This window comes from Cucurbita pepo, chromosome LG08 (assembly GCF_002806865.2).
Source record: "Cucurbita pepo subsp. pepo cultivar mu-cu-16 chromosome LG08, ASM280686v2, whole genome shotgun sequence".
Classification (NCBI taxonomy): domain Eukaryota; kingdom Viridiplantae; phylum Streptophyta; class Magnoliopsida; order Cucurbitales; family Cucurbitaceae; genus Cucurbita; species Cucurbita pepo.
The window spans coordinates 2,405,572-2,420,430 of record NC_036645.1 but is presented as its reverse complement, the minus strand read 5'-3'; the positions used below and the strand labels follow the sequence as shown (position 1 = coordinate 2,420,430).

Below are 14,859 nucleotides of genomic sequence, written 5' to 3'. Positions count from 1 at the left end.
CATCAATTATCGGATATTTTTAGAGACAACTTCCATCAAGTTTTCGTATTTACTCTGTAATGTGTTTGGAAAAAAGTTGAACCATGCTTCTACTGTCGTGGATGTACGAGACCCACTCCTATAAATGATTGACTCACTTCAACCTTTATCATTTTGGCTGTAGATTGGGTTGGGTTAGGTTCGAAAAAATAAAATTTTCGAGTTAATTGAATTAAATCAGATGGTTGGATTTTATTTATTTAGTACTTTAAAAAAAAAAAATCATACTCATTCACATCACATTAGTAACATCAAAATAAGAGTAAGGTTGGATTAGGCTCGTATAAAAAAAATGTGAACCCACGGATCAAAATTTTATTAATTTAATAAAAAAAATCAGTCAACCCAAACAGCTTGGGCCAAAATTTGGCCCGAACAGTTTGGGCCCAAAATGATGATGGGCCATTAGTTTAGGCCCAAATAGACATTGATCCCTGTCTTTTAGCCGTTTTAAATATAATTGAAAATAAATATATATAAGATATTATGCTTGTAAAAATTTATTTGATTATAAATTTAATAAAAATTTAGGAATTGTAGTGTGTCGATATGTATTAGAACCTATGTTCGTATTTTAAATTGAACTATGTAATAAAAATAATATATTTCAAATTATTATTTAGACTGATTTTTGTGAATAAAATAATTAAAATAATTAAAATTTTAATGGGTTTAAGAAATATATATATAATTTATAACTTCGAAAAAAAAAACGATGGACTTAAAAGGAAAAAAGAAACTGGTTACAAAGCACAAAAACGGAATAAATATTTATCGACACGTCGTTTAGTGACTGATGACGTCAGCAAACTCCGTCTTCTTGTTGTTGAATAAACGCTCCTCGCTTATCCGTTGCCATATCCTTCTTAAACCCTGATTCTGCCGCTGCCGCCGTCCATTTCCGCCGGCAAAATGCAGTCGGCGATAATATCTCCGTCTCCACGCGCCGCCCCGTTTATCGCAGTCACACCATCGACCAATATCCAACGAAGGCGTCCTTTCTTTGTTAGAGCCTCGATTTCCAATGTAGAGTCTCCATCGCCCAGTGCCCCCGCCGTTCAAAAGCTCAACAAGTATAGCTCTCGCATTACCGAGCCGAAGTCGCAGGGCGGATCTCAGGCGATTCTGCACGGCGTTGGCCTCTCCGATGACGATCTCAGCAAGCCGCAGATCGGCATTTCGTCGGTCTGGTACGAGGGAAATACCTGCAATATGCACCTGTTGCAGCTCTCCGAGGCTGTCAAATATGGAGTTCAAGCAGCCGGCATGGTTGGCTTTAGGTTCAATACGATTGGCGTTAGTGACGCCATTTCGATGGGAACCAGAGGCATGTGCTATAGCTTGCAGTCGAGGGACTTGATTGCTGATAGCATTGAGACTGTCATGAGTGCTCAGTGGTACGACGGGAATATCTCCATCCCTGGCTGTGATAAGAATGTGAGTTTTCTCTTAGCTTCTTAAATTTGGATTTGGGTTTCTGTAAGCTTATGAACACTATTTGATGCATGCGTTTCTTTGTTTAGTTTTTCACTTCTGAANTTAAATTTGGATTTGGGTTTCTGTAAGCTTATGAACACTATTGATGCATGCGTTTCTTTGTTTAGTTTTTCACTTCTGGAATCTTAGTCAATTTTTTAAGAACAAAAACAGGTTAAATGACTTGAAGTTTTCAAAATTAGATTAGGAAACAAAGAACACCATTAAGGAACAAGCATGATTCTTTAAAAGGTTAAGTTACATGTTTAGTTCAATCAATCTATTTGGTCTTCAAACTTCACCGAATTGAAAGTTAATCGACTTATCGAGACACATATTAAAGTTCAAAGACCAAATAAACACAAATCTAAAATATTAGGACTAAACTTGTAATCAAATATTTTATAAACGATAAGAACGTCATTCAGCTTGATCTAGGAGGTAAATATTTTTTTCTTTTGGAGAAATAATGGTTATCTGTATGGAAATCTTACCTTGCTGAATCAGGTGTGATCTNAAAAAAAAAAAAAAAAAAAAAAAAAAAAAAAAAAAAAAGAACTCAGTGAAGAGCTCTAGTTGTTTTTCGTTCATAATTACAATTGTGTGCTGATCCCTGGCTGTTCTACAGATGCCTGGTACAATAATGGCGATGGGAAGGCTGAATCGACCGAGTATTATGGTTTATGGTGGAACCATCAAGGTTCGGGACTCGGATTTCATATCCATGACTTGAATATAAACTTTCAATTGAATCTTATGTTTATCAAGAAGTTGTTTGTAATTTATATTTTTTTCTGTTGTCTTTTCTTCTGCAGCCTGGTCATTTTGAAGGCCATACATACGACATTGTGTCTGCATTTCAGGTATTTACATAACAGAGGCAAAGCCTAAGAAATTTTAATTTTTAGTTATTTCATTTAGAAGTCTCAAGTTTAACATATAAAGTTATTTATGTTTAAACCACGTTATGTATATGTAAAATTCTTGAACACAACGTTTCTTTTTGGGATCATCTCTTCGGGTCTACATAAACATGCAACTACAAGCCTTGATTAAGAGGAGGCTGTTTGAGGGCTCCATAGGCCTTAGGGGAGGTTCTATAGTGTAATTTGTTCGAGGGGAGGATCGTTGGGATAGAGTCCCACATTGGCTAATTTAGTTCGAGGNCCTTAGGGGAGGTTCTATAGTGTAATTTGTTCGAGGGGAGGATTGTTGGGATGGAGTCCCACATTGGCTAATTTAGTTCGAGGGGAGGATTGTTGGGATGGAGTTCCACATTGGCTAATTTAGGGAATGATCATGGCTTTATAAGCAAGAAAAAGTATCTCCATCGACATGAGACCTTTTGGGGAAGCCCAAATCTAAGTCATGAGAGCTTATGCTCAAAGTAGACAATATCATACCACTGTGGAGATCCGTGATTCCTAACCGTATATATGTCGATACCTGTTTGATTAAAAAATTTCTTAATAACAGAGCTTGTTCTTCAAAATTTTAAAGTACCATGTAAACTTGTTTTAATTATTGCACTTAGGTATATGGAGAATATGTAAGCGGGTTGATAAGTGATGAACAGAGGAAGAATGTTGTCCGCAACTCCTGCCCTGGCGCTGGGGCTTGTGGTGGTATGTATACAGCTAATACAATGGCTTGTGCTATTGAAACTATGGGCATGTCTCTTCCTTACAGGTAAGATATATCTCCAGTCTACAATATTTGTGAGCAAAGGCATTCTCAAGATTTATCTTATTTCTCCTCTGATTCATGTTCCCTAAAGCTCGTCAACGCCCGCTGAGGATCCACTAAAGTTGGACGAATGCCGTTTAGCTGGAAAATATCTTCTGGAATTATTGAAGATGGATTTGAAACCCCGGGATATTATTACAGAAAAATCACTACGAAATGCAATGGTTGTTGTTATGGCTTTGGGTGGTTCCACTAATGCAGTGCTACACTTGATTGCTATAGCAAGGTGAGGAGAGCCAGATGACAAATTATTCCTCGACTTATGACCTCTTTACTGGAGAAATCGCCGTGGCTAATGGAAATATTCTTGGCAGGTCTGTTGGTTTGAATTTAACCCTCGATGATTTTCAGAAGGTCAGCGATCAGGTTCCTTTACTTGCCGATCTTAGGCCGAGTGGAACATATGTCATGGAGGATATTCACAAGGTCTGCATTTTATTTTCATCTCATTCCCGATCTTAGGCCTAGTGGAACATGTACCGGTACACTATTCTTACGGTCGTTCTTCTTGATAAGTATTGCAACATTTGTTTTGATAGATTGGAGNGAAGGTCAGCGATCAGGTTCCTTTACTTGCCGATCTTAGGCCGAGTGGAACATATGTCATGGAGGATATTCACAAGGTCTGCATTTTATTTTCATCTCATTCCCGATCTTAGGCCTAGTGGAACATGTACCGGTACACTATTCTTACGGTCGTTCTTCTTGATAAGTATTGCAACATTTGTTTTGATAGATTGGAGGAACACCTGCAGTTATTCGTTATTTGTTGGAGAACGAACTTTTAGATGGAGATTGTTTAACTGGTATATTTCGACAAATATTTACATGGCATTTGCAGTTTTACTTCAGCGATTTCCATTAGTGACGTTATTCTCATTTTTTGTTCTTAGTCACGGGAAAAACGTTGGCCGAAAACGCTAAACTTTTCCTACCCCTAACTGAAGGGCAGGTATAATGGCTTTGAGATTAATGCATCCACGATTTCACAATTCAGGTTATAATTCTCAAGAAAATTATAACTACACCTCTTGTTCTTTTAATGGCAGGATGTTATTCAATCTTTGGAGAATCCCATCAAGAAAACAGGGCACCTTCAAATATTATATGGAAATCTTGCTCCCGAGGGTTCAGTAGCTAAGATCACTGGAAAGGAGGGGCTATATTTCTCTGGTATCGTTTACTATAGCTTACTACGAGTTATTGCAAGGAATGAACATAAAGTTCTCTGAAAACAAATGATTCTACTTAAAAAAATCTGTTTTGCAGGTCCTGCTCTTGTTTTTGAAGGGGAAGAATCGATGATTGCAGCAATAACAGAGGACCCTTCAAGTTTTAAGGTACTGATGACATTTCGTAAATTGTAAGGAGTGGACGTATGGATACGCAACACATGCATATACGCGCACGTGCAAGTACTCGTATTTCTTTTGTATGTTCTAACTGAAGTTAAATTGGTTTAATCGTTTANTGTTTTGCAGGTCCTGCTCTTGTTTTTGAAGGGGAAGAATCGATGATTGCAGCAATAACAGAGGACCCTTCAAGTTTTAAGGTACTGATGACATTTCGTAAATTGTAAGGAGTGGACGTATGGATACGCAACACATGCATATACGCGCACGTGCAAGTACTCGTATTTCTTTTGTATGTTCTAACTGAAGTTAAATTGGTTTAATCGTTTAGGGGAAAACGGTGATCATTAGGGGTGAGGGCCCTAAAGGGGGACCGGGCATGCCTGAAATGTTAACACCGACTAGTGCCATAATGGGGGCTGGTTTGGGGAAGGTATGGTGTTTGAACTCATTAGATTATAACCTCTCTGAAGTCAAATTCATCTTTACACTGCCATTGACATCTACAGGAAGTGGCATTGCTGACTGATGGTAGATTCTCTGGTGGTTCACATGGCTTCGTTGTTGGTCACATATGCCCTGAAGCATTGGTGCGTTTTATTTCTCACTTTCGTTAAACTATTGAACTTCATTGAAACAATAGAAGCTTAGTGTAGAGAGAGTTCGATCTCTTGGTCGAAGAGATATGCATTAACTATTTGAATTAATACCGCTCAGAGTAGGGAGAATTCAATAGATCGAGGAACAAATAGCAATGTTTCTTCAGAGAACGAAACCTTTTTGGTTTCAGTTTGTATTTGGTCCTTTTGGCACACAAGAGAAATAGAAATAGAGTTTCACAAGAATGAAGATTCAAACCTTTGATCTCTTAGTCGAAGAGGTATGCATTAACTATTGAACTAATAGCGTTCAGAGTAGGGAGAGTTCAATATGTCGGAGGAACAAATAGCAATGTTTCTTCAGATAAAGAAACCTTTTTGGTTTCAGTTTGTACTTCGTCCTTTTGGCACACAAGAGAAGAACGAAGATTCAAACCTTTGATCTCTTGGTCGAAGAGATATGCATTAACTATTTGAATTAATAGCGTCCAGAGTAGGGAGAATTCAATAAGTCGAGGACCAAATAGCAATGTTTCTTCAGAGAACGAAACCTTTTTGGTTTCAGTTTGTACTCTCCGTCCGGCACACGAGAACCGGAGTTTCACAAAAACTTTTGGAGTAAAGAATGTAACATCAAAGTTTAGACTTTAAGATAAAGAATGCAAAGTTTTCTCCTTTTCCTCCCCCCTTGTGCCCCCATCTTTGATCAAATAATGTTCAAATGCTGCTTCTGTAACCATTATGCAGGAAGGTGGACCAATTGGGTTGATTCGAAATGGTGATATCATCAACATCGACGTCCAGAACCGGAGTATTGATGTTCAATTATCCGAACAAGAGCTGCAAGAACGAAGAAAGAACTGGATTCCACCTGCATACCGGGCAACCCGAGGCGTTCTCTACAAGGTTCGTGTCATACATGACCATCTCTACGCTTCCCATGTCTGAAACTTTCCTTCATGTAACATGAAACTATCCTCGTTCTTCGTCTTCAGTACATCAGGAACGTGCAGGCGGCATCGAAAGGGTGTGTGACGGACGAGTAGGACGAACCAGGAGGCTGTAGTTAGAGACCCTTCCTCTAGTTCCCATTTAGAGTTGCTCAACAAATCCAGTTCCTAAGATCACATCCCCACTTCCTCTCTTGAAGCATTTAGAGTTGCTCAACAAATCCAGTTCCTAAGATCACATCCCCACTTCCTCTCTTGTTTGCTTCATCATTTTGTTTCTAGTCATTCTTGCGTGTTTAACACGAGGCGTGCACGTGGTATATCCATTTTATTTTATCATATCAAATGACATTTTTTATCTCATTATTGTTCTTGTTGGGATACAATTGTTTGATTGTTTGTTCATTTAATAAAATAAATTGTTTATAACGGTAACGGCCAGATCACTGTTAGCAAATATTGTCCTCTTTGAGCTTCCCTTCAAGGCTTTAAAACGCGTCTGCTAGGGGAAGGTTTTCACGTGATTTGTTCTCCTCCCAACTAATATGGGACATCACAATACACCCCCCTTCGAGGCCATCACAATACACCAATCGATGTGGGACCATCACCAAATCCACCCCCTTTGTCTTTACTGGCACACCGTTCCTTTCTCCAATCGATGTGGGACCACTACCAAATCCACCCCCTTGTGGGGCCCAGCGTCCTTGCTGGCACACCGCCTCGTGTCTACCCCCCTTGATTGCCACATCGTCTAGTGTCTGGCTCTGATACCATTTGTAACGGCCCAGTTCCACCGCTAGCAAATATTGTCCTCTTTGGGCTTCTCCTCAAGGCTTTAAAACGCGTCAGCAGGGAAGGTTTCCACCACCTTATAAAGGGCGATTTGTTCTCCTCCCGGCTATTCTGCTCCCACTATTTTAATTATGTAATTTATCTAATGAATTTTTAATTATGTCTAATTAAATCTTTATCGTTTAATTTGTGGAGAACAAAATAGATACTTTGACATCAACAAATTAATATCAATATTCATCAACAAATTAATATCAATATTGGATCAAACAGTAGTGTCGTAGTGTTGACCTTTTTTTATTGATTCAATACAATTAGGGGAAAAGATCGTACATTTTCCTCTCGAGACGAGAGAAAGTCTCAATGGATCATCTATGTGCTGGACAAACCTCTTCTATGCATCTTTCTCGTGGCGAGAATTAATAGGAAAAACTTAGACGACGCACCCTTGACTATTAAAAGCTTGAGGGTAAGTTCTTTACTTAAGAGAGAATGGGGAGTGAATCGAATCGGTTTTCGTTCTAGGTTTGGTTCGGACTCCTCTCGATCTTATTCGTAGTTAGAAATGAGGAAGAAGTTTAAATCAATGAACATTAATAAACTATCGTTTAGGTGGGCAACCATGGATAACAAAACTCGTAAGGTGTTCATTCTTGAAGCTGGGGCAAATGTGTTCCGATAATAAAATGTTCTATAATTACATTTGTAGTAGAAATCTATGTATTTTTACTCATATTTCAGTTCTATAAATACATCAGACAAAAAATCATATTTCAATGTATTTTTACTCATTAAAATCTTTATAAAATGTAAATTATTTTTGAAAAATACATATTTANTTTTTTTTTTTTTTTTTTTTTTTTTTTTTTTTTTTTTTTTTTTTTTTTTAGCCAATATATTTGTTATTATTATTATTATTTATAAAAGAACATATTTACACATATTTATGGAAATACAACTACCGCTAAAATTTTGGACTGAAATGAAATGAAAGCCCAGAAAGTTTTTTAATGGGCCAAGGTTGCTTAATCGGGCCTCAATATTATCTGGGCCCAAATTCGAATAGACGGTGCGACCCGACCCGACTCGACTCGCACCAGGGAATAGGGAACGGTGGGTTCAGACTTTAGAGAAGGGAAGAAATAGAATGAAGGTGATTGAATGGCCTCACCATCGTCTTTTTCGTCGTAATTGAATTCAACCCGTGGGCTTCTCGCGTTTCTGGATTTGAACCAGAAATTCGCCGAGGTTTGATCAATTCTTTCGTTTGAACATTGCACTTTTAGGTTAAAATTGTGAAAATTTTCAATTGGGTTGTTGCCTTTTCTTTTTCCATTAATTAATTTACGTTCTGAATATTATTTACTGTGGCATTCGATTCGCCTTCTAGATGATCGGAATGGTTTGTTTTTTGTAATTCTTTTGGCTCTGATTTAGTTGAATGAAATTTTCTGAATCAGTTGGTTCTTGAAAAACGATTAGAACATAACACAGATGGTTAGAGCTGGAGTACTTGTAGGATGTTGTTGTCTATCCATTGTGCTCTACAAGACATGCATTTGATAGTTGATTGAGAATCGATATCTCCTATAGGTTTTGTGGTCGCCTTGGTTTATATCTACCATAGGAAAAAGGAGTTGGAGATGGATTTCTTGATTGTGATAGAAATACATGTTCTATAGATTTTGTGGTCGCCTTGGTTTATATCTACCATAGGAAAAAGGAGTTGGAGATGGATTTCTTGATTGTGATAGAAATACATGTTCTATAGATTTTGTGGTCGCCTTGGTTTATATCTACCATAGGAAAAAGGAGTTGGAGATGGATTTCTTGATTGTGATAGAAATACATGTTCTATAGATTTTGTGGTCGCCTTGGTTTATATCTACCATAGGAAAAAGGAGTTGGAGATGGATTTCTTGATTGTGATAGAAATACATGTTCTACTGTGAAAGATTCTGTGATTTGCTAATACTCTTTCTTAGTAGGAAACGATTCCCTTTGTGGAAAGGTATGCTTCAATAGGATTCAAATAAGGGTAGATTGCTATTTTGCTTGTACATATGCTTATGATTCTACTTTCTCAAGTTTCTTTTGCTTTTATAGATGCCAAATGCTAATAATTTCAAATCAACAAAACGAGATAGCACCAAGATGTGAACCTATGGGCTGATTGTAATGATAAGCTTTCTATTAATATATGTTAAATTCTCCCTATTCTTCTTTGTTCATGAATTTACATTTAAATCTTCCTATTCTTCTTTTCGTTCATAAATTTACATTTTACTGTTTGGTTGGAAAATCTACTAGTGAGTGTCAACATGGTTTCACTACTCATGTTCCTGTTTACTCTCAATATGTTCATTAGTTACCACTTAATTCCCAATTGTCCTTTTGTTTTTTGAGTGTCCCCAGTTGGGGTTTTATAACTATTGGGAGTTGATTTTTTTCCCAATGCAGATCATGAAGGAGATGGAGACTGAATGGATCATGGATGTTCCTGATACACCTGATCGGTTAGCTGCCCGACAAATTAATGGCAGACAGTTTATTCAGACGGAGGGTGGTTCATCCTTATCTAATCGTTTGATTAAGCCTGATTTCATGATGGAAAAGGGGATGAATGGCATGAAGGGTGCAGGGGTGCTTGTCAGTGAAAATGGGCATGATTTGAGATTAGACAGTAGTTCCAAAAATATTCCTGGTGACGATTTTAAGGATCGCAGTAACACCATTATTCTTTCAGCGGGAGAGAATTCTTATGCATCACAAAATCATATTTTACTTAGAAAAGGTGGAAGGGAAAAATATTCATGTCAGGGGCCGAAACCTTTTAATTCCCCTTGTTGCATGGATAAAGGGATAACGATATCTGTCGACACTCCTTCCAAACCTCCTGCTCGTCAAGAAAATACTGCCATTCCAAAAATAAGAGAACCTGATCATAAGTACAGACCTCAGATGGTTTATCCTCATTTTACAGCTAAGGACTGTAAGATGGAGAACACATCGAATGGACAGTCCACACGTTATATGCCAAATGCTCTAAAGAGATCCAGCACGATCATTAAAGGGAAGGAAAAGGCTGTTGAGGAATCAAATAACACTCATAATCGACATGAGAAGCAAGTTTTGGATTCTCACCAGTTTGTTAACTCCCCTAGAGCCACTGGACATAAAAGGCTGGTCAGAAATGGTTGCATCTCACCTCATAATATATCAACAAAGACAAAACATTTATCTGAGCAGTGTGAAAAGAGTTCTAGAGGTGTAGACCAGAGCAATTTAGGGAGCATGCCATCAAGCAGTCCATCTTGTCTGATTGATATAAAGGATATAGTTGCGGAAGACAATCGTATTAACAAAGATAAAGGAAAAAGGATTATGCGTCAACCTTCTACATCACATGATGATGATGATATCAAAGTCATTTGTGCATCTAGCAGGTAACAGAAAGATCATCCCCATGCTATGCTTTTGCAAGGATTAAATTTTTTTAGTTAGTGTTGACACCATGCTGAAATTGTGTTTTTCTGCTCATATTTTGATGTTGGCTGCCTATGTGAGGTATTGGAGACTGACATTTTCCTCTTGTGAGTTTATTAGTATTTTTGCATGCTCTCGCTCAAGCTTATTTGGTCGTTGCTTCGGGTTTCATACATTCAATTGAAATTCTTTATGTAAGCATAAAACTGTGCTTTCTTTTAGGGTCCTCATACTTTCGTCACTCTGAAACCTCTTCCCTCTACCGAAGAAGGTGAATCTAGGAGCGGCATCTTTGTTTATTTTATTCACGTTAGGACGTAATGGCAGTTCATTTATCTTACAAATGTTACCCGTTGTTTTTAGAAATTTCCTGTGTCCTCCAAACAACCGTATTGTTTGCTGCCGGAGTGCTAATTTTGACACTTTCAGGCTCTGCTATCCTCGTATCACAAAATAATTTGGTGAACACTTCAAATCCAGCTTTGTTCTTAATGTTAGGATTTTAGTACGTCCTGCCGTCTTGAATTGACTGCTTGTAAAACTACTCACTTTCTCAAGGTTGTTGCATGTTGCCTTATGCATGTTTGTCATTTTCGTTCGGCCTGAAAGTTCTTAGTGCCACTTTACCAGGGACTTTCGATCATATAGATTTGACTCTCCACTATAGTGCTGTTCTATTCCATGTCTTCATGTAATAGACTACAGTCTTGTCATTGATTGATTGATTGATTGCTTGGCAAACTACTTTATGACCACTCTTGCAGGTATACGAAACCACACGTTAACTGTTTTGTTGNATGTAATAGACTACAGTCTTGTCATTGATTGATTGATTGATTTCTTGGCAAACTACTTTATGACCACTCTTGCAGGTATACGAAACCACACGTTAACTGTTTTGTTGGATTTACAACAACTGAAAGTAGTTGGAAATTGAACCCTATCTAAATATCAGTAAAAATAACGTGCATTTAACAACTCAAGTTGTTGATGCCAATGCATACTAAAATTTAGCTTTGATTTGTCTTGTTATGCCTGCAGCCTTCAAAAGCAATTTGTCCTGATATCTTATTTGCTTTCAGTGTCGTGGAAAAGGCCGTTGGAGTTAATCCAGTCGGAACTTCCAGGTTAGATACATCTGAATGTTCTGAAGAATTAGGTGGTTGGAGAAGAACACATAATAATTCAAGGAAGGGGATTTTCTTGTCTAATCCATCTGGGAATTCTTTTAAGAAAATAAATAACATTGGAAAACTTTCTAATGGAGAAACTGAAATTGTTATGGAGAGAAAAACCCCTAACAAGAAAGACCAAGGAGCGGAAATTGGTTGTGCTAGAAATGCTGATACAGCTCAAAGGGCTTCTGGCATTGTACCCAAGATAGACCAGACCGTTGGACCAATGCATGCTGAAAGCAAACTCAACAAAAGACGGAAGAAACTTGGATCAACCTCACCAACTAATACTTCATCACACGTTCCAGACGTTGTGTACCTCGATACACCTGGGGAGTCTTCAAATGCAAGGTCAAATAGACTCCAGAGTCAAAGAATTTGTGATAACTTGAATGATGTTATTGAGGTTGATGAGTTGTCACCTGAAATTAGACACCCTGCCACCCAGACTGTTGGTTGCCCAAATGATGACAGCGAAGATGCTAAGGCAAGACAACTTGAAGCTGACGAGATGTTGGCTCGTGACCTTCAGGAACAACTATATCGGGAGATGCCTGTTGGAGAAGAGGTGATTAATTCATTTTTAAGTTGTGCTTGTCCATGCTTAATCAGCAATTACTAAGAAGGTATTCTTAGTTGTCATAAGTTTTATATTTCTTCTTGCAGATTGATGAACATTTAGCTATGGCACTGCAGCAGGTGGAGAATGGGCATTTTGCACCTCCTTCCCGGCGGACATACAATGTATTATATCCTTTGCCTGTCCTTTTTTCTTCCTGTGATTGCAGCAGCATTTTTGGTGTAATTGACATAGCTTTGAATTACCATGTTTTCTAAATGCATTTTCTTAATGGGTTTGGTGGAAAGATAGATAACATGTTTTCCTACAAAACTTTGATCTTTCTTCCATTTATTTTTCTCTGTTTTTTTAAAATTGTATATAATATGATCTTTAACGAGTACAGTTCAATCATGCGTTCTTATTTCTGATTCTCCCTGTATCCCTCTGCTATCTAAAAGTTGATTGGTTCTTTTGTTTAGAGTCAAAGGGGTTCGATGGTAGCACAGGCAAATAGACGCACTCGATCTCAATCTGTACAAAGTTCTTCTAATAGAACACGGACTCGAGTAACCCACTCTGCACGAATGGCACAAATGAGAAATCAATTTTTTGGTGGCTCTCATAGAGTGTCAACTAGACAAAGGAATGTTAATTTTCCTATGCATATGGATTTGGATATGGTAATTACTATAATCTTCGACTCTTTGTCGGTGCTAGGCTAACCAGCTACTTTTTTCTTATCAATCAACATTTTTTTTTTCCTTTTCTCGTGGACGATATATATGAAACAGATCTTGATGGCATGATGACTGTATTTTGCTGATGAATTTTTGTAATGAGACAGTTTATACTTTACCATTTCTTACCGCTGGTAACTTGCTTTTAATACAGAGACTTGATATATTGGAAGCGCTCGAGGCCGCAGTTGGAGATGTGGAAGATGTGAGAGTGAATAGGAGGGGCATCTTGCACATCCAGCGCGATTTTAACGAGTAAGTTTTTAATCTATTCGAAAACAATTTATAACCCAACTTCTATTTGTTGCAAATTATTATGACATGATCTTTTGTGCACTTGTTTAAATATATATATTATGGAGAGAAAATTGGCATTATATATTTATCTAAGTAAAGAGTACGTTTGGCTAGAGACTGAAAACTCATCAAGTGATTTATCTTTTCAGCATCTTGAAATCAAGTTATTCCCTTTGACCAGTTGTTTTAGATTTATGACATTCTTTTTCATAATTATTTCTGGTAGGAATGATTACGAAATGTTGCTATCCCTCGACGAGAACAATCACCGCCATGCTGGTGCATCGACGAACCGGATTAATAGTTTGCCTCAATCTACGGTTCAGGTAGGTGGTGGTTCTACATCCAGTTTTCAGTTGTCCTTTCCCTTGATCAAAACTCTCTCTCGACCGCCAGATCTGCTAGTTTATCTTCTCCTCCTGACAATTTGTTTCCCATCTTCCTCAGACCGACAGCATGGAAGAAGCTTGTGCAATTTGTCTCGATACACCGACCATTGGAGATGTCATTCGACATCTACCTTGCTTGCACAAATTTCATAAAGATGTATGCATGCTTTAACATAGAAGTACCGTCCTCCTTTTCAAGCCATAACCACTAACCTCTTCTCTTTCTGTTTGTTGTTTCAGTGTATCGATCCATGGCTACAGAGGCGAACGTCGTGCCCAGTTTGTAAGTTGTCAATCGCTTGATATTAAGGACGACTTTGGGGTATTACAAGTCTGCACGCTCCCTTACTCTCTTTTGGAGCCAAGGTAAACCAGATTTATTATTTTCATTTTGTTCCCTACCTTTTGGATTAGGAGATCATGTAACAGATATTTTCATATCACGGTGATGAATTCGTCTCCGATCCAATTCGGGTTTTCCTTATCCTACATATTATATGTGATGTTAGAAAGTTAGTATACATGTTTTTTCTGGATGACGATGGTCTTTTCTAAATGATTCTTGTGCTGTGTAGTTTCTCTAATTTTCTCTTCGTCTCATCGTATAGCTTATTAGAACGCTTGATCTCGGGCAGTCGGAAGCGTTAGACTTCAAAGGTGCAATTCTCCATTGGGGAACAGAGCAAAGTTTCCAGCTCGAACGAGTGGGTATGGTTTTGAATGAATCATCAACTGGAGAAGATCCATAATTTGTATCTATGGCAGCCTATTTATAATTTATATGCTAACCCATTGCCATACAGCAAGAAAAGCTTAATATATTGGCTTGGAATGCCCAAAATTTAACAGGAAAACTTTGCAGGTAAAATTGAATTAACCATTTCATTCACCTCTCTAGTAATCTTTATTAGGAATTAAATTATTGAATTAAATTTTTAGTTTATAAATAGTTTTTTCTGTCTTTAAATTTCAAAATCTTATAATTTAATTTATGAGATTTCTATTATGATATAACATATAGTTCAAGCAATTATTTTTTAGTGTTTTTTAGCTGATTTGATTAAAAAAAATTCCTTTTTTTTTTCTCTCGGATTTAAAGAGAGATTAAATTAAAACTATAATGAAAAAATTTAAGTTCAACTTTGTTGCATTTTCGAGGGATAATTTATATTTTATTGAAAAAATTTATTTTCGAAATTTTAGGTAAATAGTATTTTTATTAAAAGAATATTCTTTTATCAGCTTGATTTATAATG

At 37.4% G+C, this 14,859-nt stretch overlaps 2 protein-coding genes across 5 annotated transcripts; both read left to right on the top strand.

The window, feature by feature from the left end:
* The first annotated feature begins 858 nt into the window (after positions 1–858).
* LOC111799591 (dihydroxy-acid dehydratase, chloroplastic-like) lies at positions 859–6,596 on the top strand. 2 transcript variants are annotated; one of them, XM_023682985.1, is made up of 15 exons: positions 859–1,476; positions 2,144–2,215; positions 2,331–2,378; positions 3,050–3,204; positions 3,293–3,487; positions 3,576–3,615; positions 3,813–3,884; positions 3,998–4,067; positions 4,155–4,213; positions 4,311–4,434; positions 4,531–4,601; positions 4,945–5,046; positions 5,123–5,203; positions 5,960–6,118; positions 6,208–6,596. In XM_023682985.1, exons 1-15 carry the CDS (start codon positions 952–954, stop codon positions 6,256–6,258), a joined length of 1,824 nt encoding a protein of 607 aa, XP_023538753.1. In that variant the 5' UTR covers positions 859–951; the 3' UTR covers positions 6,259–6,596. The 2 variants fall into 2 exon arrangements, with proteins under 2 accessions (XP_023538753.1, XP_023538752.1); XM_023682984.1 differs by lacking the exon at positions 3,813–3,884 and having other exon boundaries at positions 860–1,476; positions 3,576–3,687.
* A 1,498-nt stretch (positions 6,597–8,094) lies between these two features.
* LOC111800776 lies at positions 8,095–14,457 on the top strand. 3 transcript variants are annotated; one of them, XM_023684619.1, is made up of 11 exons: positions 8,095–8,205; positions 9,418–10,403; positions 11,526–11,969; positions 12,051–12,186; positions 12,285–12,362; positions 12,660–12,860; positions 13,072–13,172; positions 13,441–13,540; positions 13,662–13,760; positions 13,844–13,969; positions 14,212–14,457. In XM_023684619.1, exons 2-10 carry the CDS (start codon positions 9,421–9,423, stop codon positions 13,904–13,906), a joined length of 2,205 nt encoding a protein of 734 aa, XP_023540387.1. In that variant the 5' UTR covers positions 8,095–8,205; positions 9,418–9,420; the 3' UTR covers positions 13,907–13,969; positions 14,212–14,457. The 3 variants fall into 3 exon arrangements, with proteins under 3 accessions (XP_023540387.1, XP_023540385.1, XP_023540386.1); XM_023684617.1 differs by having other exon boundaries at positions 11,526–12,186; XM_023684618.1 differs by lacking the exon at positions 14,212–14,457 and having other exon boundaries at positions 11,526–12,186; positions 13,844–14,124.
* The last annotated feature ends 402 nt before the right edge of the window (positions 14,458–14,859 follow it).